Source organism: Strongylocentrotus purpuratus, unplaced genomic scaffold, assembly GCF_000002235.5.
Source record: "Strongylocentrotus purpuratus isolate Spur 01 unplaced genomic scaffold, Spur_5.0 spur5_scaffold_14, whole genome shotgun sequence".
Classification (NCBI taxonomy): domain Eukaryota; kingdom Metazoa; phylum Echinodermata; class Echinoidea; order Camarodonta; family Strongylocentrotidae; genus Strongylocentrotus; species Strongylocentrotus purpuratus.
This window is the reverse complement of record NW_022145599.1, coordinates 22,664,403-22,688,055: the sequence shown is the minus strand read 5'-3', so window position 1 is coordinate 22,688,055 and position 23,653 is coordinate 22,664,403. Positions and strand designations below refer to the sequence as shown.

The window sequence follows — 23,653 nt, the reverse complement described above, 5'->3', positions numbered from 1 at the left end:
TACTACTATGTTGTCTTGAATCTGTTAGATTTGAAGTTTTTTTGTTGTCTTTGAAGAGTAATGATAGCATGGAGGAAGAAGAAGAGGGAAGTACAGTATGGATAAGCCTCTCCCTCCCCCATTTTAATGAGGACTATCGCCCCCACTGTTTCTGTGATCTAATTTTTTTGTGTTGAAATTTGAATTATCAATTTAGAAATAGTAGATTTTTTCTGAGAATGCATTTTCATTTATGTATTCTGACATTGTACATATTACTAATCTAATTCATGCATTTTCACTAGAGTCACTAGACCTTCACCTTATAAATTCAAAATATTGTTAGAATTCCTCAAGCATTATAATTCTATTTCTTTCCTTCGATTTCTGTTCCATTTTACAGATTTGTTGATGCGCACATATTGAGTGAGATGGCAGGCACATTTGTAAAGGAATAACAGCCTACAATGTTCAGCCATCATGAGTCTAGAAGTGTATAGGTTCTTGGCTGATAGCGGAGGGAGTCAGCTGTCAGAGCGCCCTCCAGTGCCAGGAGAGGAGACAGAAGACCGAGGAAGCGTGTCATCCAGCGTCAAGAGTGGTAAGCAGAGTGACCAGTCTGCAGGAACGCCAAGACGCTCCTATCTCAAAGATGCCGCTAAAGGAGGAATGCTGGAAGAAGGTGCTCCGCTGGGTTTTGAACCCGAAGGCTCGGCATCTGTGACACCACCTTACACGAGATGGACGGAATCCCTGCATGCCTTGCTTTGCGATGAGGATGGGATCCAACTTTTTAAACATTACCTCATTCAGGAGAATGCGGAGAACCCGCTGTTGTTCTGGCTTGCCACGCAGGGTTTCAAGAAAAAGTCAGACAATGATCCTGTCAGGACTGACCTGGCCAAACTCATTTACAGGAGATTTATCAAGAAAGAAGGACAACAGGTCGTCAGGTTACAAACTGCTACTCGGAATCATGTGGCCGAGTCGATAAGGACTAACAAAGTGGCTGGTAAACTCTTTGATGCTAGTCAGAGGGAAGTGGAGGAGTACATGCGGGAGACGTCCTACCCAATGTTCCTCAAGTCGGACGTGTACGTGCAATATGTTAACAATGGTGGGGTGAGTCCAAAGAGTTCAGAAGGATGCTCCAGTAATGGTAGTAATGGCCATCATGTACAGGCAGGGTACCTTCCAACATTACCGGAGGACTCAGAACTTTCAGACCTGCCTCAGGCAGGGTCTCTTACAGCGGATCTTCTGTTCAGGAGTAGCCATCACAGGCATAACGCAGAAAGATATCAGGACAGGTAAGCATTACACAACTTTGTTTTGATACTGTCAGCATCTTATCAGTCTGACTTTTCCTATTATATGAAGTGATGTCAAACTAATGTGAAAAAGTCATTTTGTACAAATGTTAACATTTTTGTTGTCATTACCCCAAATTTCAAAATGTCATGAAGATGAGCTCCCAAAACCTCCTACATGTATTAGGGCTGGGAATTTTGGGTATCTCTTTAAATTGGGTACCTGCTCAAATTTTGGGCAGGTTCCTGGGTACAACAAAACACATCTGCTACATCTACCATTGTTAGATCTAAATGTTCCTACTAAAGTATAAACATGCTTGCTTATAGTTGACCATTGATAGCAGCAAATAACCTTTAAATATACATGCATATCTTGGTTAATATTCAAATATCTCATGAAGTGATATTTATCCATGTGTGGTGATGTTAAGTGCTATCGTCATGCCTCTGATAGTAAAAATAACTAGCCAAAACACTGAAAGAGAACATGTGATCTGCCATTTTGATTCATGCAGGATAAACAACTCAGGCTAAAAACAATAATGTTGGAATAATTTCAAAAAACGCTTACATTTTGGGTCACTGTATATGTGAGAAAAGATTTTGGTACATCAAAAGTCATTACCTGAAGAGAAAAGCACTAGCAAAATATCTTGGTTTAAACCATTTAGGTGTTCAGAATCTGGGTGTTTTTTAGCAAGTTGCCAAAATGCAGGGGGAATGAGAGTGGTAATTTTTGCCACCAATCTGATACATTGTTTATGTCCCATTATACTGCTGTCCTCGGTCCCATAGGCTGGCTTGCCGCTTGCAGTCCAATCTAATTTACCAGCTTTCTCCACGGTCATGCACTGCAGACGACCTTTCGCTGTACTTCTTTCTGCCTCCCAAGCGCAAGCCTGCCTGCCTGCCTGCCTGCCTGACTAGATGACCAATGCAATTTAGCCAGCCAAGGTGTATCATGTCTTTATACAGTCCGGCATTGGTACACCACAGTTTTTCTCAAGTGCGGCTCCCTAATGACATAATTCATAGATTATTGAGAGGGGTCACTTTCGGTATGCGAGTAGCTACAGTACATGTATGATACTATTACTAACGATAATAATATACATGTATGAGATCTGTTAGGCACTGAATCGTCTTGGAATCAATATCATCTGCATTATAAACAAGGAATAGAAGTAAGATATAATGAACAAAAATAACAGCAATTAATTGCATGCTGAATAATGCTATTAAAGGTACAATAATACATAGTTTTGTTATGAAGTCATGAATTTGGTTCAAATGAACATATTGGAAGCATACATGGACCTCTTGTTAAAATATCCACTCATTGAGTAAACAAAAGCCTACATGTTCAGTACAAAGTAGGTCTTAATACTAATAGCTGGAATTAAAGCTAAAATACTTGAAGGTGCCTTTTATTGTGGCTGAGTATTTCTCAGTGGGGGTAGTGTTTGTACTGTATCTCACATCACTGATGGGTTTGCATTTGGCATTGTGTTATGTAATAGTGAGTGATAAAGGAAGATCATTACATCTGGGCTAGGGGAATTTGATTGTGTGCAGAGAAATATAGCTTTTGATCAAGACCTTGGAGTTAAGAGTGAGCAGGAGTGATCTTGGCATCTCTAGGTCATAAACTCACAGATAATTTTCTTTCCTGTATCAGGTGTCATTGATGAATACCCCCTCCCCTAAAAAAGGTAATTAAGTAAATAAAATAACGATAACAAAGGTGGATGCTATATGTAGGTAGGAGTAATAGCATAATTTATTTCTGTTGTGCAGATAATGAATTAAGAAACAACCATGTACATGTAAGGAAAAACAAGGTTTTACAACTACGGTAGCCATACCTTGTACATAACAGTTGTTTTAAATAGAATACTGTACACGTACGAAGCAAATAGATACAGAAGGTTTAAAGGTCTCTTACACTGTACATCTACATGTTATCATCATGATAATTCAAGAAATTTGTAAGATGTCACTACACCTCATTCACTGATGGATTCACAATACCGACGCTCCCTCCCATCAGAAAGCAGCAAATGGCACATTTTTCAGCTGATTCTGCAGTGCAGTAAAATGCTAGCCAGTAGCCACCATAAACAAAGTATCAATAAGCTTGAGAGAAATTGATAAAAAAAGATAAACAGAAGATTGCATAAGGAGAGAAAAAAGAAGGATAAACAGAGAATGAAAGAAAGCATAACACATAACTAGTTTTTGGTTTGCTCTTAAAAGAAATTGCTGTTTCTCCATTTGTCTATTAAGCTCCTTGGTTCACTATATTACCAGTATCACTATGATATTCATGAGTTAACATATAGTTATGCATTCTTGCCCTACAGTTTTCACTGCCTCACATGTACATGTACATTAACTCCAAATAGCATTCTTGAGCTAGATTTGAGATCATCTGACAACTATCCTGTTTACAAAGCAGTGGTATATCGGCTACTACAACATCGGTGGTCCTCATATACCTACATTAGGCTTTTGTCACCAGTTGTTTTGAGTAATAATGTTTTCTACCAAACTATAACAGCAGTTAATCAATACCTAATGTACGTAAGTGAGACTATTTTGAGTTCTATATTTTTGATAGTTTATTCTATGATGATTTTGATCTGAAAAACAATTAATATCTCTTTCACTGAAGGCTATATTTTGGCAATTCTTTTATTGGGTGCCTAGTGAGGAAGGCTAGAAACAAATATCATCTCGGCGTGAACGCATTTGACTCTCTATTAGAAGCCGTGTATGATTTTTCATTGAGTCACAGGGTGCTATGTGTGTCCTAACTTTAAAGCAAAGAAAATATCATCAAAATTGTCCTCACTTTTAAAAGGTAAGGGCTCTTCGGGAGGCTGAAGTAATGTCTCTGTGATGTACCGGTACACTTTCCCCATGTCCCATTTGTTCCAGCACACAAAATGACTAAAATGTCAATTTTCAAAGATGTTTGACTCTGGAGTTTCTTTCTGTTTAGAAGACCTACATTATAATGCTATCCACAATATACTTAGTAGTGCCCCGACGGAGAAAGAATTCAGGAGCAAAAACAGATGTACATGTAAATGATATTTTTGTACACAACTATTAAAGCCACAATCTACCAACTTAAATTTGAGATTCACATAGACCAGTGACCTCATATTTCAAACATTCATAAATTTCTTTTTTTTCTCCAATTTATTTCAAACTTCCGTCAGTTTTGTGCTTTCATATCAATGAACCTATTACAAGGGTTGGATTGCCTTTTAAGCCTGAAGGCAAACAATTTATGAATGGGAAGTTTGTGAATGTTCATATTCTTGTAACGATTGGCCATTTTCTGACAGCAGATACATTGTAATTTTCAACGGATGTTTGTTATAACCGTACTGATGTACTGATAGTTTTATGTGAGTGTGAACCCAACAGGAACGCAGATGAAGTACGCTTTCATAGATATGAATTACAAAGCTGTGAAGGAGACCAGACAGAAATGGAGCACAGTTTGATGTTGTTTCAAAGAAGAAGGGTCAAAATAAGAAAGAGAAAATTAGAAAATGGCTTCCCACTGAGACTTTGTGTGGTCCAGCCCCCTGAGATACGCGGCAGTCGGACTTTGTCCAAACAGCTCCGACATCGAACAGGAACACGTTTGGGTGAGAGAGAGAGAGCCAGAGAGGGAGCAGTAGGCCTGGTGGAAATTGTCTCTTGATTCCCTTGCTTGTAGGAGGCTGAAATTAATTTGGTTAACCCTTAGGCTATGTTTCGGCTTGCTCCTAGGACTTCATAAAGTGATGCGCACTCAGGCATTCACCCTCCTTCCCAAAATGGATCTTGAATAAGAGCTTCATATCGACAATGCCGACATGATCACATAGTTTCAACCTGCTTATTCGCACTGATGTAGAATTTAATATTAGCCTAGAAGTGCGGCATTGATCAATGTTCATAACTATGTCATTTAGATTTCTATGTTATTAGATTGCATATATGTACAATTTAGGCCTCTATACTGACACTTAAAATCTGTTGAACAACATTAAAACAAAAAGATTTTTGTTTGTTTGATTGAATAGCCATAGTCCTTACCAAAAAAGAAAATAAGGTACATAATTTTATGTAAATAGTATGTTACCTCTACTAGAGAACTGCATGTTTTTCTGTATGAGGCCATACAGTATTCTCTGATTTTAAGAACACAGTAATCAGTATTATGGTAATGTAAGGTGTATCCCTTCAGTGACTAGATCAACAGTTGTACATGTAGCCCCACATATAAGACTATGCCTAGGACCACATGTAGATCCTAAGGCTAACTGTTTACCAAGCACAGATACAGTACATTGCAAGAATCAAGAAATCTTTTAAAGTGTTGCTGTTTGTTGCTTGTTGTACTGTGCCTTCAAAGGTTTGTAAGGGGATTTGCCTTTCAAAGACCAGATTAAAAAAAGAAATGTCTTGTCCGTGTTTGAAAACCAAGCCATTGCAGTGACAGGGAGAAAGGCAATCCGCCACCCTGGCCCCATTTTATTATAGTTCATTTGACCTTTGACCAACGATACTGGAATGTCCAAACAAAGTACCGTTTGCACAACATGGTAGAGCCCAGTATGGGTTGCTCGTGGAAGTAGCTGTGGTCTTATTTGCCATACCCATTTGACAAATCCTGCTCACAATAATTCTTGATAGTACATGCAATCGCTGAAGCATTTGATCATTCAGGTTGTGATATATGTTTGGATGGAATGCAATAAAAATAGAGTTGCAAAAGAGCCTGCCCTCAAACTAACAATACATGAAAGTTTCATGTTTCAGCCTACATGTAGGCCTCTAATATGCCTGTTTTTGTACTTGCATGTAGGCTTAGTATGATGATTGTTCAGTCAAATGTTCAACTTATGCCAACATGCATAAATACAGACCTTGTATGAGAAATTATGTTGAAATAAGTAAAGGCACGTATTCCTTTATTGTAAGTCAGAATTCTCTTTGTACATGTACGTGTAGGCCTACATGTATAACCCAGAAATATGGGTTACCTGGCAAAGTGCATACAGTTGTAGCTGTCTGGACATGGGGAGACTAGTGGTTTCATACACCAACAGAAGAGGTGGTGTAAGAAAACAAAGTCAATAAGGTGTTCAATTCCAAGCAATCTGTGCCAGGACCAATGGTATGTGTGTGCTTGTGTGTGACCAGCACCGGGCTTTTACTATCCCCCACGCACACACCACACAGCGTACACAACACCATTCGGTCAGATAGCCAGCCAAGGAGTAAGCCCTTGTCATCTTGGTAGTAGGGACTGGTCATGCAAGGCCACTGAGGGGGCTGTGCATTCTTGGGATGATGAAATGGAAATTCAGATCTTGATTATGAAATTGAATCCTTGCATACATTACTGTATGTACATGTGTATAGTGTGGGTTGTATCTGTATCTTATGTGTATTGCATGCATGGTTTAGATTGGTTCTAAAAAAAATTACTTGCTGGTCAAAATTTGAATCGTGGCTAGTGAAGAAAAAAAACTACATGATTATTGTTTATGCAATTTTTTCTTCTTTAATCTTTCCAGAGCTCATTTAGAGCATTTCAGAGCTGAAGTTTCCCTTAATTACAGAACATAACATAACTTTCCTATTCTTCCCCTTACAGGTTATACCCCGGTTTACTTGGTGGGCAGAACCCCTATCACCCAGGCTGTGCTGCCATAGCCCCTGCAACGTCTAACAATGACTCCGAGCTTCAATCCCTCAGTAGTGATGCCATCTCAGACGATACCATGTCCCTAACAGACTCTAGTGTGTAAGTAGCAAAAAAGAAAAGAAATAGATGGACAGGAATGCTCCGTTTGATAGAATCACCAAAGACCACCATACTTTATTTTGTCCACCTTGATAATAAGTTTGTAATAGAAGCAGAAACAACAGGTCTGTGAAAGTTTGATAAAAAAACTGCTTAAAAATGAAAAAAAGTTATGAATTATTGAAGCAGTCGTCAGTGAAAAACTAATTGGCAACTCTGTGACGCATCTTGTGAACCCCCCCCCCCATGCCCAGTACTAAAAAGCTTTATATTTTCCCTTATTTTCAATCATACCTTCATCCTAAATATACTTAAATTGAAATATGCTTTGTTTACAACCCCTGATTGAAACCTACAGTATTCCATCATCGATACTCCACAGTCTTATCAATTAGTGTTTCACTGATGACAACTTCAAAGTTCATAACTTTCCTATTTTTGATTGGATATTGTTCAAACTTTTACAAATTTGTTTCTCCCATTCTTTGGCTTATATTAAAACCAACTTGATATCAGGGTGGACTTCCCCTTTAAAATGTCTTTAGTTGTTTAAAAAAAAAAATCTGTATGTATAGTGTGGAATCCTGCATGATTTAGCATGAATGTTGATAGAGCTTTGGCAGATCTGGTAGGACTTAATTGCAGTTGCCTCAAATGACTGCAAATGCTGTAAAGGTAGAGAAAAATGAAACATATCTCCCAATATTCTACAAATTTTTACAAACATCAGACAATATAATCCTTCATAATCAATCATCAAATCTCATTCTGATCACGATGAGTTAGATGATAAGAAATGCAAGAATGTTCTTTTTGTCGGTTATTCAAATCAATGTTCAGTGACCTACCTGGAGTTCCTTTCTATCTTCTGAAGAATACTTTTCTTTTGAAGATAAACAAAAATGAATACAGGTTCTAATAGACATGCTGATGAAATCAGCAGAACACACACAAACCACACAATGAGCCTAGCCTTGTATTTTGGGTAATAGCGCAGTTTAGGGGCAATTCTTATTAAAATGCAAACTAGGTTAGTTGTAGAGAGAAATAAATGACAATGATGAAAGAGAGAGAGGAGAGAGTGAAAGGAGGGAAAAGAGGAGAGAAGGTTGGCTATTGTGCGAGAGCAGTCAGAGCTGGCCAAACTTGTGCCTACAGCGGAAGCTCTCTCTGCCTAAGCCCCTTGTGTTGTTAATCACATCAACAAATGCAGTGCGTGCTGAATTTTTCACAGCCCACCTCCCAGCTAACCCACTAATTCCATCCGTGCCCAGTCATTTATGGCAATATGATTATCATGATCAAAAGGAAAGAGAGAGAGAGAAAGAGAGAGAGAAGGGGGGGGGGGGGGTAAGGATAGATATCATCCCTTTGCCAACATGTTTGTAAATTGTTTTGTAGGGAGCTTGCCGCGGCCTCAGCTTTACACCAATTTACGCCATTGTATGGAGCTTGTTAAGCTTCAGAATCAAATTTTCATCCAGGCGGGTCGGTGCTTTGAAGTCTGCGGCCTACCATAGCTGTTCGACCATGCATGGAAAATTTGAGTTCTAATAAAAACCCATTGCTTGGCATTTATATTGGTTGTATGAATCCTATTTGTATGTGCAGTTCCCCCCTCTTTTCCTCTGTGTGTATGGCTCTATGTGTGGGTATTACATATGATTACCTGCATTGCTCTGCTATCTTTGTTCAAATCTGTTTATAAAAATCCATCTCCACTCACATATTTATTCATTTCTGTTGTTTTTCCTCTCTCTTTTCACATCTCCTGGCTGTCTTATAATCCCTTTTGCCTGTTCGCTGCCAGTGCGTTTTGTCATGTACTGTATGCCGCCTTTTTATGGCATACCCCACTTTTCTTCATTAAAAAAACATTCTGGTGAATGTTGTTCTGCTTGCCCATCGTGTCACATGAACTTCAAAGTTTATCTTTTTTTGCAACTAATTTGCAGTGATTCCTATAAGCATTTTAATGGTACATTCTCTGTATTAGGTTCTTGCAAAGCCTCTCTGTCATTTCCTCCCGCTTCTTTTACCTACATGTATGGAATTCCCTCTCCTTTTAATGTAGTATCAGATTAACCATATTTCATACCGTAGGCAGAAACACTGCACTTTGAGGTACATGTATGAATATATTTTGGTGCTGTTGAAACAAGTGTGTTAACACCCGCATTATGAGAGCATGGTAAAGCCAGGAGAGGATGATGATGTATCGGCCGGCCAGCTACAAAGTAGCAACTGCTTGTTAGTTGTTTTCCATGTTGAGGTGAAATACAAGTTTGCCTCACACTGTGCTTCTAATCTACCCAAGGCTATTCCTATTAACACAAAGGCGGTCTCCAAATGGGAAATCTTGGAGATGGAAGCGGGGTGCCTAGCCTGTGAGACTGTTACATTTTCCATCTCTCCTGCTTTCCCCTCCCTCTTCCGCTTTCTCTCTTCCTCTCCCAGTCTCTCCCTCTCTCTCCCAGCCTCTCCCTCTCTCTCCTCTGCGGATCTCCTTACAGTGCTTTGATCCAGTGCCGACACTGCCTGCCGCCCTTCCCTGTGAACAACATTTTTTTTCCCTGCCTGCCTGCCTGCCTGCCTGCCTGCCCCCCTTCTACTCCTGGTAATTTGATTTAGCTGTGTCACTGGGGCTCATGGCGGCTGGCTGCATTCGGTTTCCGTGTGCCCTGCTGGAAAATAAATTGTTTCATCTTCTGGGACCTGTGATATGTGTGTGCTTCTTTCTCCTCATATATGGAGGCAAAATAATAGTCTGGAAACAGACACCCCTCATGATCTGCACGTGAGCTAGTTTAATGCTAGCTATCAACCATGCATCTGCTTTGGGCGATATGTGTATGTTGTGCTCTTCCATGCTATCATGTCCATATGTGAAATGCTTATTTAGGGAGCGACTGGCTACATTGTGGAGTGAAGGGGCTTCACTTTATACAAGCCTTAATACCAATAAAAAAATTGCATGATTCTTGAATGCATTTCTTGTCATCAATTCTAAAGCACTGATTTAATGACTTTGACAAAATCTCTACATATACAAGGTAGGCCTGAGTCATGTCGGGATTTTCATAAACCGGGTCCCGACGGCCTCGCACCGATCGGGACCCGGTGTCCCGAAGTCAGCTCGCAAGATTTGTCACTTGCCTCTATAAAAGGCGCAAATCATGATTATTATCATCAGTATGTCCCTTAAAAGTGACCTTTTTTGTCAATCAAATAAATCAACACATGCATACCTCGGCTCAGATCGGTATATTCTTCCATTTGACATTATTTTCATCCATGATTGGCGATGTTTAGTGCCATTATCGTGCCTCTAAAAGTAAAAAAAAACTGAGGCAAAAATCAAAAGACAACATTCGAGCCGCCAGTTTGATTTATGCAGGTCGAATAAATCTGGTCAAAAATATGAATGTTAGAATAATAAAACGGCTTTCTAAAAAATTCTTCTTTACAATATACCGATCATATAATTTTTAAAGACAAAATAAATATTTATCTCTTATTTTAAACATTGCATGCTTTTTTTAAAAGCTGAAAATTACTTGGTAATCACAAGAAGTTTCGATACGGATAGCTGTTGCAAAGCAAGTTCAGACTAGTCTCGGAAAAATGCGCAGTGCTCCTCGTTAGCTGTAATGCGTGCCAGAACGAACCCGAACAGACGTGATGGTAACGAGAAAAAAAATCATTAAAAACTACGAGCACAATAGGAAAGACAACTACTGCTCAAAATTACCATAATCAGATACATAACTTGGACAAAGAATTCAATAATCGCCCAAGAAATGCCACAGAAATTGTGATAATCGAGGAGTAACTGGGTACATTTTTATCGCAAGGCCTGCTGCAAATACTCGAATCCTATGTTATACTGCTTTTTACCGTAGAGGGCGGTATTTGGTTTCATTCTAGCCTCGTGTTCAAACACGTGTAATTCGGACATATCAGCAGGCCCATTCCGATAATGATTGTACCTATAGTAACTCCTTAAATAGTAACTCCTTAAATATCACTATTTCTGTGGCTTTTCTTGGACAACTATTGTGTTCTTCCTCCAAGTTACAATGTATGTATCTTCTTACGATAATTTTGAGTAGTTGTCTTTCCAATTGTGCTCTCGTAGTGTTTAATGATTTTTTTTCTCGTTACGATCACGTCTTTGTCTGGGTTCGTTCTGGCACGCATTACAGCTAATTACGAGGAGCACTGCGCATTTTTCCGAGACTAGTCTGAACTTGCCTTGCAACAGCTATCCGTATCGGAACTTCTTGTGATTACCAAGTAATTTTCAACTTTTAAAAGAAGCATGCGGTGTTCAAAATCAAAGAAAAAATATCTATTTTGTCTTTTAAAAATTATTTGATTGGTATGTTGTAAAGAAGTACTTTTTAGAAAGCCGTTTTATTATTTAAACATCAATTTTTCTTTCAACCTGATTTATTAATCCTGCCGAGAGACCCGGCCAGTACAGTAGCTAGCTAGCAGCTGGCAACAACAACCCCATGCCATGGGGCGAACTTCTTTGCAACCCATATTTATATCAGAAGTTCGGATTGATTCAGGATGAGCTTGAAAATGATTGGTAACAATTAAATACTAAAGTTTTAAGGTGGATTGATTTTAGTGGTGTGCAAAACTACAATTTCTTACATATTTCATTATTTTTTTTCGGAGCGTCGGTTCTCAAAAAACGAAACCGGCACCCGACGGCAACGGTCGGGTCCCGGTGTGATCGACCGTACCGACTCAAGCCTAATACAAGGATACTCTCAAACATTTATCTTTCACTGTTTGTTAGCATTATTTCAAACAGTTAAAGGGCAATCCAACCCTTGTAATAAGCTGATTTGTATGACAGCAGAAAAATAACAGAAACAGAATAGCAATAGCTTGAAATCAATCGGACCAATAGTAAGGAAGTTATGAATGTTTCAAATATGAGATCACTAAGCCTATGCGAATCTCAAATTGGTAATTCGATCAGTGGATAATGATGTAGGACTTGGATAACTCTCCCATTTGCAGTGTGCAAAGTATCATTAATCCTGTTTGTATCACAAGTTATTTCTCCCTTGGGGCACAACTCAAAATATATTATAGATAGCATTATAGGTCCTCTAAAAGAATAGACCATCCTGAGCAATACATTTTTGAAAAATTTAAAATTTAGTCATTTTATGTGATGGAACAGATGGGAAAGTATCCGGCACTACATCACACCGGCACTACATCACATCGACATTACCTCAGCCAATTTGAAGTGCCCATACATATAGGGATTACAACTTCCAAAAATTCATAACTTTATTAATTTAGTCAGATTTAATTGAAACTTTGATCAGTTTGCTTCTCTGATTTTTCTGCTTTCTTTTAGAGTAGTTGTCTATTTGGGTTGGATTCCCTTTCATCCCCAACAACTACTGCCGATTCAATAAATACGCTTCCACCCCTCCTGCATGATCATAAGAGTAAGGGTCTGCATCCCATAGGCTAGCTACCACAGCTGTAGCAGTAGACTTGCTGCAAGCAGTACCATCATTGCTCCAGCGATGACGGATGGATGAAATCTCATTTTCATTTTACTGCAGTCAGAGAGAAGAGAAGTAGTTCCTTCATCCCCACAGGGCAGGCCCATGCTGGCTGCTTGGTGCTAAGCCCAGGATTCTAAAATAAGGCACAAATCTTATTACTTCATCTGTACCCTCTCTCTACCAGTCCAGACCAGACCCCATCTCTACTTCTCAATCACTATTTTCTAGACCTGGGACTAATATTTCAATAGCCTACAGGGCGCTGATTAGCGCTTGAATGCTACTTTTTACACTATTCGACCATCAACAAATTGTGATTATTGTGTTCGAGTATGTAAAACTTCATAACAGCATTAGTACGTAAAACATAACAAAAGTACTACATAATGAGCACTAAGCAGACAAAAGTATTGTACAGTAATACTTTACCTGTACATGTACATGCAAAAATACATAATTCCAAAATGTTCAATGATTTCGCAGTGTTAATTAAGAGAGTCTTGGGATATTATTGACAAACTGCTACCCTAATCCTTTGCATGCACGTCTAATAAACTGCGCTTGACCTCATTGGACTAGCAGCTCAAAAAGCTCAAAAAATGCTCTTTGAATGGGTCTTGTGGATTTTCTCGGTGATATTTTCCATCGTTCTTTTGATCACATTCCGTCTCGCATGGCTTGTTCACTTGTGTGTGCGCATGCGTAATGTGGCTTGAAAGTTTGTATCCAAATATTGGGAGTAATGACGAAAGCATTTTTTGTTACCATTGCAAACACGTACATTGTAAGTATTGCTCAACCAAATAAGTTGTATTACAACAGGGTTATCTAATCTCATTGTCTTTTTGATACTCTCAATTTTTTGGTAGTTATTTTGAACCCATTTTGTCAGGCATTGCGTACTAAGTTTGAGTAAGTCTACAGTGCAAGTCAAAAAAAATTTACACTCAGAAAATTGTCATTTATTTTTAAAGCCAGAAAAAGGGAAAATGTGAACAGCAAAGATGCAAACCAAAACCAGGTTTACAAGGGGATCAATTACACGGGATTTGGATACAAATACATATCCCTCCCCTAACAGATACTGACAGAGTGTTTCAATCTTAGCCAATTTGAGGGCAGGCCTTTTGTTTTTGATGTGCTGCTGCGGCCATTCCCATGACACTATGTAGGCCTGCAAGAAGTTATGTTTGGAGTCAAGCCCTCGCAAGGTTCATCCCTTTCTTATCTCAGACTCAGAGATGGGCATTTCTGACACTTGAAAAGAAAGACTGCTTTTTTAAAGAGCGCTAGAGGAAAGAAAAAAAGTTGTTTGGTAGTCTGTTATGGCAGACTGTCAAGTGAAATGAACTGGGTCATGAGGCTTTAAATATGACAATGCAATATGTAAGGCTGAACCAAGTCTTATGGGATAGAGCATGCTCTTTCTGCCCTTGGATGCTAAATCTCTGTCAGGACCTGCAATATCATACATGTCTTCATGCGTGCATCCCCAGCAAACATTCATTCGAAAGAAACTCATGTTACGGTTCGATCTCAAGTATTTAATGCCTATTTTGTTCTTTCTTTCTCGCAGGGATGGTTTTCCGGTGAGGTCGAGACAGCAGCAGAAGAGAAGACAGAAAAGGAACATGAAGTATAACATCAGACAGAATGGCAAAGTCATGACACATCTTCCCTGCCCAGTAAGTAGCCCTAGCCCTAGTCATAGCTAGCTGTGCTGTTGTAAAGCTAGGCCAGTAGCTCTTGAATATTTGACCAGTTACCTCTGTCATGGGCAGTTGAATACCTAATTCCAGAGTGCATGGATATTTAAGTTAATAATAATATGGTTATTTATATAGTGCCCGTATCTATCAGGCTCTGATGCTCATGGTGCTTTACACATATTACCCTGGTCGTAGCCGAGCTGCCAAAGTAACTAGTGCTCAAGCATATCAGGTACCCATTTACACCTGGGTGGAGAGTGGCAAATGTAGATGAACTTCTGGAAGTCTTTTTCTGTCTATTTTTAATCATAGTAATTCTCTCTTCCTTTGAAGTCCCTCTGTATTTTATATTTATCCTTCTATCCTTTTGCCGGTTGCCCACTCTTGTTTATATTTCTGCCTCTTTAACATGAGTTATGAAATGATTACCATCTGATTATAGTGGTATTTCCATGTGGGGAGGTTTATTATAATCCCCCTTTTAAAATCTGTCCCCCTTTCAAAATAGAAAAGGAACAATGGGACCCTTAAAAGTCTATGCTTGCTTCAGCAATGAGTTACGTGGAGACTATTTACCATCTCTCAATTGACGTCATGAAATTACGTCTTTACCAGACCAAAGTCATCTTTAAAACTATCAGAAACCGCATTTCAGTCAGACGTCAGATATTTTTGTCCAGCAGCTGTCATTCAGAAAGGATAGATTATGAGGGAGAAAACATAGCGTTTCTGTGAAAAATAAACCATAATCTATATCGCTTGCAGACAAGCTTTGAGCGACCAGTATAAATATGAAGCAGAAAAGCTGCTGGAGAAACTCCAGAAAACTGAATTTTGCATTAGTGCTCTACCCTGGCATGTCTGGGAATATGAGTTCAGTCTGCACTTGATGTGTTTCATTATGTTCATTCTCTGAGCTGGATTAATGGTTAAAGGGACTTGGTAAAATTGTTTTTATATAACGCTCTAAGTCTCTTAGCGCTTTAAAAATTGCCCCGGTCATTGGATTTAGTGCTTGGCCGCACACAATGTGTGCACAATCTCCACTCCCTGGGGAGCATTCCAGCCAGGCGTTTCATGACGCTCAAAAACTGTTTGACCAACAATGACGGTCGCATCCTACCGGGTACCCATTTAACACCTGGGTGGAGAGAAGCAATTGCAGGTTAATGTCTTACTAAAGGATATTAGTGCCGTGTCAGGATTCGAACCCTCGACCTTCGCATCTCCAAGCCAAGCGCCTTAAACCACTCAACCACGACACTCCCACTCCCAGATGAGAGCAAATGGTGCTACTGAGGTAGTGACTTCAATGCTAGATGTACAATTAAAGATAATTTGAAAGTTTGAGTGGAAACAGACCATTATTAATGATGAAAAAATTGAGGGGGATATAATTTGGAATACAGGAAAATAAAACGAAAAAGAAAGGGAATTATGTTAAAAAGAGATAGGAATGAATGGGGTAAAAAACAAGGATTTTAAACGAGGGAATAAAGTTAAAAGAAAGGATACAGGGGAAAGAAAGCAACACAGATTTTGTGACTATGGTACACCGGCATTTCAGTTGAAAGGAAGGAAGGGTCAAGTCTTGCATCATGGAGTAGGTCACTCTACATGTTACAGGTGTGAACATACATGTTGAGGTCAAGACAAGCCAAAATGAGTTCATCATATAGAAATATCCACCCTTAGTCCTGGCAATGCCATCTGGGAAAGAAAGGACTATAATGCAATATTTTCTTTTGACCTCTTGAAAGAATGCATTTTCTTTAGAAAAGTGACCTGTGACCACCCAACAGACATCTATTTTGTTTGTTTTTAATCTGAATACCAAATGTGGTAACCCAAGTAAGTCTCTAAGGCCCGAATTCACAAAGGAGGTTTGTCGACAAACCTTGGTTTTCGTACGTCATATGACGCGTTTTATGCGGTTTTTACAAACCAGGTTTGTAAAGAACAAATGGAGGTTTGGCGAAACAAAAGGAGGTTTGAGCTCAAACCTTGCTTTGTGAATTCGGGCCTAAGAGTCTAAGACACTACAAAATAGGGAATATTACAATGAATAAATCTTTTATCCTTTAGGAACTTTTTAAACATGAATTTCACAATCTCCTCCTTTAACAACCCCACAGAAGCCTTTCCTGTATAAGGACATATATTTGTTACGCACTTGGTCTCTAGAAGACTAAATTGGTCTACCATTTCAGATGCCCCACCCTTTTGTTGTGCCCCCATTCGCAAGAGATCTAGGAGGATCCTGTATCATTTCGCACTCAGTCAGCTGGTTTTGCAATTGAACTTGTTGAATTCCATCGTGGTGGTGCAGCTAGGGCAGACCTTGACTACCTACCAGCACCCCATATGTGCTTCATATGCCCCTTAGTGCGACTAGATTTACATCCCAGACCCATCAGCCTATTATACCTACAACAAATAGTTTTCCTGAAACTTTACACAAGCTTAAAGTGAATATTGCATAGCTATCATGGTGTGGTTCCCTCCATAGTCCTCATTGGTCACTTATTGAGGGAGTCTATCATTCCATTGACCTTCCCAAATGAGAAGTGAGTCTGAGCGGTTCAGACTAAACAACCTGACCTCTTCTCCAGCTAAGGCTTCACTTCCATGACCTTTGACCTTCACAACTCAGCTGGGGTGTGAAATTCGTAATTGCTACTCATGCATTTCTGTGGAGAAAAAAAAGACAGAGGACCTGAAGAGAAAACTGAAGAGACCTTGACAAAAGCGGTTTGACATGATACTGAAACATGAATGTAATGCTAATGTATTTTATGTGCCTGGTAGGATATTCTACAAAAATAAAACCTTTGATGCTTGTGCACTTTCCAAAATGTGTTCATACCTGGCTGCTTCTGATGCCTGATTGTTTCCATTTATGCTACGGTCACAAAGGTTCGTACGAACGATAATTTTGTTCGAATCTCCCTGTTTTTCCATTGTCTTCCCAAATTTCCATTATCTGAAAATCGTTCGTATGGCGTTTGTAGCAGTTGGTAATAGCATTTGTGACCGAGGCTTTAGCTGTTCACAAATATAAGCACAATTTGTTCATTTTAAGAATGTGTGTGGTAAAGAAGTATTTAATAAGTTTACAGAGAAACCATAACTCCTCTATCTTTTTGTCTGTTTGGAGCCTGAAGGATGGTAACTCTATTTTTTATCACAGTGTTAACACCCTTATAGCTCCAAACATACAAAGTAGATAGTATTTCTCCATTTGGCTAGTTGAATTATTCACCATGTTGGAACAAGATGAGGCCCTTCATTTCGTATTAGATATGCTCATTGTTTTTCATGTTGAAGGGCTCCCTCTTAACTCCACTATCTCACTTCCTCTTTCCTTTCTTCTCCCTCTCTCCTAATTCAGCGAGCACATCCTAGAGAGCTACCTCCAACCGACCCTGTAGAGTTTGCCAAGAAGCTGACTGAGAAGCTGGAGAAGGTTCTGCAAGAGAGAGAAGCCAAGGAAAGATTAGCTGCCAAATTACGCAAAGTTGAGGTACACAATATTTCTACTGTTCAAGCCGTTATCTGTGTAAGGATTGTCTGTTAGTGAATTTCCGAATCGTTATGGGGTCACAAATTAACAGCATGTAAAAATGGGCTTTCTATTAGGAATGTGCAAAGTTGCAAACTTATTCTATATATTTTATTCATCAGCTTATATAGTATTTGTTGGAGGACAAACAAACTTAGGATGATATGTCTTCAGAAATTTGATATTTTGTAAGTTGGGTTAAAGTACTCAGACAGGCACAACTTCAGTATATGGCTCATACTTTTATCCACACAACTAGTGGCTATCTCTACAAGTTTGGTAGTGATATTTGGGCTAGGAGCATTTGAAAATCAACATTATTCACCGCTATGCATTTATGATGTATCCTTAATCTAGTTGTCACCAAATCTCTTATTCCTACAGGAGGAGGAGCACGAGAGCGAACCGCCGTCTTCAACAACCATGAGGCCGCCAGGCACCCAAATATTCCCCGTCCACGATTTTGTGGAGGATGACCCCAACAGTATTCTGGAGGACCACATGTCCAGAGTTTTCAAAGACTCCAACAGGCACACGCCGCGAGGTTTCTCCCCTCGTTCCCGGTCACCTCCTGACCACCACAGAAGCAAGCTGCCGCCCTCTATGGCCAACGTGCCTCAGGTCTCGTTGCATCCGAAGCAGATCTCATCCCACCCGCACCACAGCAGACATCACATGTCCAAATCAAAAGAACTCATTGTGCCACCCAATATGGCCACTGTCGGTATGGCAGAAACACCTTACATGGCGTATATTGAGGATACTGTTAGGCACAAAAAGCGCAGCAGTAAAAAGTCAGACATTTCGTCGATATCGAAGACAACAGATAGCGGAATTTTCGAAGGAGCACCATCATTACCGTCGGATTCAGAAAAGTAAGTTCAGAAAGGATATGGTGTGGGTTAGATCTTAATTGGTTTTAAGATGTAGCTTAAGAAAAGAAATAGGTGAACATTTCCCTCTCACAATCATGCGATATGTCTTTTCCTTGTATGAATATTGTTTAGATGGTATTGGTACATGATGTCTCCAAATGACGGTGATCTTTTCAAACAAGTTTTAAGAAATCTGTCACGGTTTATCTCCTTACAGTTCAATGAAGCGTTGTGCAGACTGGATCAGAGAGGAGAATGATATCCCTGACCCACGTGTACAGAATCAATCTATGCATCATAGACAAAGGCATCGTGTGCATCCTGACCATAACACTACAATCACTATGCCCCAGCAGTAAGTCCTAGAGCAGATTTTTATCATGTGAATAGTGTCAAATTGTACCCATGTTTCAGTGGACTTATACCTAGGTCACAAATACAGGGCCCCGTACAATTTTTCCCTACCCCGGCGGCTTGCTGTGGATTTTGGAGACCTTATGGGACTCTTCAGATTTTCAGAAAGTTTTCAAGTTTGCACATCAGATTATGAAATGAGTGGAATTTATAAACTTGAAAAATTGTTCAACTTATATTCTGTTTGGAATAATAATGATAATGTTAAATGGCGTAGTTTGGTCAATACATGAAATATTGACCTTGAAATCCCAAACTGAACCCTATGAAAGTTGACAGAGGTGACAGATTTTGTTTCTGTGAGATGGCAATATTGCTATGTAGCTTATATTCCCTAATAGCCAGTGCAATTTTCTAAAATCTAAACATGTGTACATATTCATACATCTCCTTAAACGCCATGTCCAATTGTTGCATTTCCAGGATGGGTAAGAAGCCAGTTCAGTACAACACATCGCGGCCCCAATCGATGGAGAGAGAAAGGACGCACACGCCCACCACTAACCTGCCTAAGAGGAGCTCACCCCACTTGCCCAAGCAGCCGTTCATCCAGGATCCCAACATGCCCCTCATGCAACCACCCGAACCACTCACTGTCTTAGAGGAGGCTAGGAGAAGGATAGACATGTCAAATAGACAGCAGAGGATGAGTAGGTGAGTTGAACACCCCCGACAGGAGAGTGGAATGACCTGGTCATGTATAGAATGAAGTGTAGATGGGAAGTATCCATTGTGTTATAGGGGGGGGGGTATGTTGGGGTTGTTGCATGAGGAGGGTGTCATATGCAGATTTGGAAGTATTTAGAGTATTGCTTGTTATGCTTGCATTTGCAAACAGGTTTTTCTTTTTTTAGTGAAGATTTCATCCAGAGAGTAAATTGGATTTCACGTTTGCAGATCCAAACTGACTAGTCTCAAAACAAAAGCTAAAGAACCATAATTTCATTCATCTTCACCCTGCAATTTTGAAACCCTGCAGTTCGCATATGTGATCCTAAATGTCTTGTGAAGTTGCCCCCATTGTGTATGACACAATATTTGTCTCTATTGAAAATTGAAAATAATATCACTTCAACGTGGTATTTAATTATATCTTGCCCTCATTACATTTTAATCACTCATCCAATCATCTCCACAGCAAAACCAGCGACCCTCGGAAGGAGAAGAGGCCGGCCATGATACCTAGCATGACCTCATTATCATTGTCAGGTCAGACCCGATCATCGATGATGCCCACCAGTATCTCTGACAACCAGATCTATCCGGGTCTCTCTAGACCTTCCACCACAGGAGGGTAAGTTAACATTGGTGTACTGATAAAAGCCACTGAAAGGCTGCAAGCAAATCTGTTACAGGAATTTGGCACTAGTTTTGTATAACTAGTTGTATAAAATAGGGTCCAGGGTTAAGTTAGGAATCGGTTAGTGTAGGAAATAGACCATGGAGCAGTTGTAACCTGAGCATTTTGTAGTGGAACCCAGTCATCCTTGCCATCATGACAAGACTGCTATTGCCTTGCCGTTGAGTTAATCTAAAGGACAAAGAAGCCCTCACAAAACAACTCCCTTTTTTATGCTTGCGTTCCCCTGCAGATCTTTCTAACTTATTAGCGTGGGCATCAAATCTGACAGAATGAAATGTCCAATATTATCTTTATGGTCATCTAAAAAATGAATTTGGAATAGCACACCAATGACTTTCGAAGTGAACACATCAAATTTTCTCAAGGAAATGGTAAATGGAAAGGGTAATATTATTTAGAAAGTTTGTTGCTAATACATCCACTCAAACAGACTATTGCAGGAATGAAAGAGCTCTCTGAAATAATGTAATCATACCAGTGCCTTAGAATATACCTTTCAGGCTTTGTACAAGTTTTTATACTTTCCACTTCTTGTGTTTTTCCCCACCTTTCAGGAAGCGGCCCACCTCCTCGTCTTCCTCTAGCAAAGGCCGACCGACGTCTTCAAGTGGTACGATGGAGAAGAAGGTCCAGCCGAACATAACCATAGCATACTATCTCTGCAACGATCCCATCCCATACAGAACCAGTCTCCCAGGATCAGAAATCACCTTAAGACAATTCAAGGCTCTCATCTCAAAGAAGGGCACGTACAGGTAAGAAACAAAACTCTTTGTTATACCAGGCAGAAGGACGTTAGTCATGAAAGTCCATAGGACCATCGCTAAGAGCTAAGAAGGCGGTACCTCTAAAAAGCGAACACGCTCATACCTCTTACAGACATTATTGTCTGTTAGGAGCTGGGAGGGTGTTTACTTTGTGACAAGCCAAGATGATATTATCTGTATGAAGTATGAAGTAACAGTTTAAGCTTTAACATCCTTCTGGCTTAATATAGGAGATAGTATTATGACATGCTTTGGAATTCCCCTGCCACGTCCTTTTTGCAGAACACACAACTAATACTGATTTTGTAAGCATTTTTTGTTGTTTTGGTTAAGAAGTATGTTAGAATGTTAGAATATCAGATTTGTTTTTCAGGTGTGTTAATGAGTCATTGTATCCATCCCTTATTCATTTCCTTCTCCGATCTACTTCATATCGCACATAACAGTCTATTCTAAAAACAATGCAATTTATATTTCAGTTATTAGAGGGGGAATGGGGTGTTTTATATTTTATATGAAGCCAATAAATGTGCAGGGAGTTAGCCACATAATTGTATTTCCTTGCTGCTGAAATAGATTGCCCTCCTCCCCAACATCACGCCCTACTCTCCCATATTCTTCCCCTTTTCCAAATCTTTCTGTCTCTCTCCCTCCCCAACTCTCACATCAACTTACGACGAGTCAAACTGAAATGACACAGATATTTTTGCCCTGCTCTTTTATACTTTCCGGGCTTTTAAGTTGTTGATGACTGATTGATCTGTGCAGAAGATAAGATATGACAATTGAGGCAATGAATTATGGATGAGAGTCTCCTATTCACATGACAACCTAAAGGATGACAGAGAGATAGTGATCATATAAGTCATTGCCCGAGTGCACTTTTCTCAAGAGATTTTATTTTCCTTCTCATTCTGGTATTTGTTTCAGATGATGAATCTATGATATCTGTTGGGGGCATGTGAAATCAATTCTGTTAGTTTGATCGATACATGAATGAATTGAACGTGATGCTATGTGTGGTTTGGAAATTTCTTAATTTTCAACTGTATTTATCACATTCAAGGCTGAATTTTGTCAAAACTTAATAAATTGATCCATAATCATTGGAGTAATATTTTTTTCAATGTTATGTTATGTCAGAATTATTGTTAGTGCTGCATGTATATCACAGGTACCTTATGAATACAATCATGGAATCATGAAGGTTGCTTGAAATGACTCTTTCTTTCCATCACAGAGCTTATGGGTTAAAGTGGAAATTATTGAGATAATCTGTGATATTTTGCATTACACTGCATTAAAAAAAAATTCACATCATAGTGGATGGTTCTTATGATTTTCTTTGTTTAAAAAGACAGCGTTCTTTGTAATAAATACAGTTTTCCTATCTATAGATTCTTTGTTCTAAACAAAATGTTCTCTTTTTACATCATTTTGCCTTCCTACTTTTTTGTTCAATTTTTATATATATAATTTTTTTTAAATCCCCTTTTTTTTCCTTCTTTTTTGTACTCTCCCATTCTGATTATGCAGTTTTGTATTTCATATCTGGTCTGTACAAGTCGTATCTTTTGTACTTCTACATTTACTACATTTTAGAAAAATGCCTTTGATCAATTTAAATTTTATTCCACCCTTTAATTTGATTCTTGTATATATGTATTGTCCTTCATTTCCTGTAACTTTGTTAGTGTTTTGGACTTTTACTTCTTTTGTTCTTTTATTTTGTTCATTCTTCTTTGCATGTACCTGTCCTCTGTTTCCCAGCTTGTGCTGATCCCCTTTCTCTCTCTTTCTCTTTCTCTCTCTGTCTCTCTGTCTCTCTGTCTCTCTGTCTCTCTCTGTCTCTCTCTGTCTCTCTCTCTCTCTCTCCCGTTGTATTGCCTGCCTGGCCCTGTGGGCATGCATGATGGCTGTGATGGCATCACGTAGGGCAATGACTGTGAGGTCGTTCACCCTGTTTGCTTACTGCTGCAGCCCAGCCCATGTAATCTGACATTTGATTGTGCGCAGCCAGCCCATGTGTGTGTGTGTGGGTATGGATTGTACGCAGCATGATCAGCTGTGTGTTCAAGACATTCTCACACTAAATGAAGAAAAAGAGAGAGAGATGGGAAGACAGAATTACCATAAGCCGATGGACATGTCTCTTTCTGACTCATATTTTTCTCGATTGATTCTTAATGAGAATTTCTGTCCCCCAAAATCTGAAGAATAAACATTTTGTGGTGGCATTTCCTTCCAATCGTACTTGGGTTTTTTTGTCATTGATACTTAGCCACAGTTTTATCATCTTTCCACTCATGA

The 23,653-nt window shown here is 39.3% G+C and overlaps 1 protein-coding gene across 5 annotated transcripts in view; it reads left to right on the top strand.

The window, feature by feature from the left end:
* Nucleotides 1-23,653, top strand: part of LOC576611 (axin-1) — a 40,971-nt gene that overhangs the window by 8,079 nt on the left and 9,239 nt on the right. For 4 of the 5 annotated variants that reach the window (XM_003729028.3, XM_776899.5, XM_011684131.2 and 1 more), the window contains exons 2-10: nt 383-1,289; nt 6,958-7,107; nt 14,230-14,338; nt 17,754-17,885; nt 18,309-18,799; nt 19,017-19,154; nt 19,637-19,867; nt 20,352-20,507; nt 21,131-21,331. In XM_003729028.3, coding sequence (XP_003729076.1) covers nt 460-1,289; nt 6,958-7,107; nt 14,230-14,338; nt 17,754-17,885; nt 18,309-18,799; nt 19,017-19,154; nt 19,637-19,867; nt 20,352-20,507; nt 21,131-21,331 — 2,438 coding nt within the window. In that variant the 5' untranslated portion in view covers nt 383-459. The remainder of the gene's footprint in view (nt 1-382; nt 1,290-6,957; nt 7,108-14,229; nt 14,339-17,753; nt 17,886-18,308; nt 18,800-19,016; nt 19,155-19,636; nt 19,868-20,351; nt 20,508-21,130; nt 21,332-23,653) is intronic. The other variant, XM_030984485.1, reaches the window with a different exon arrangement.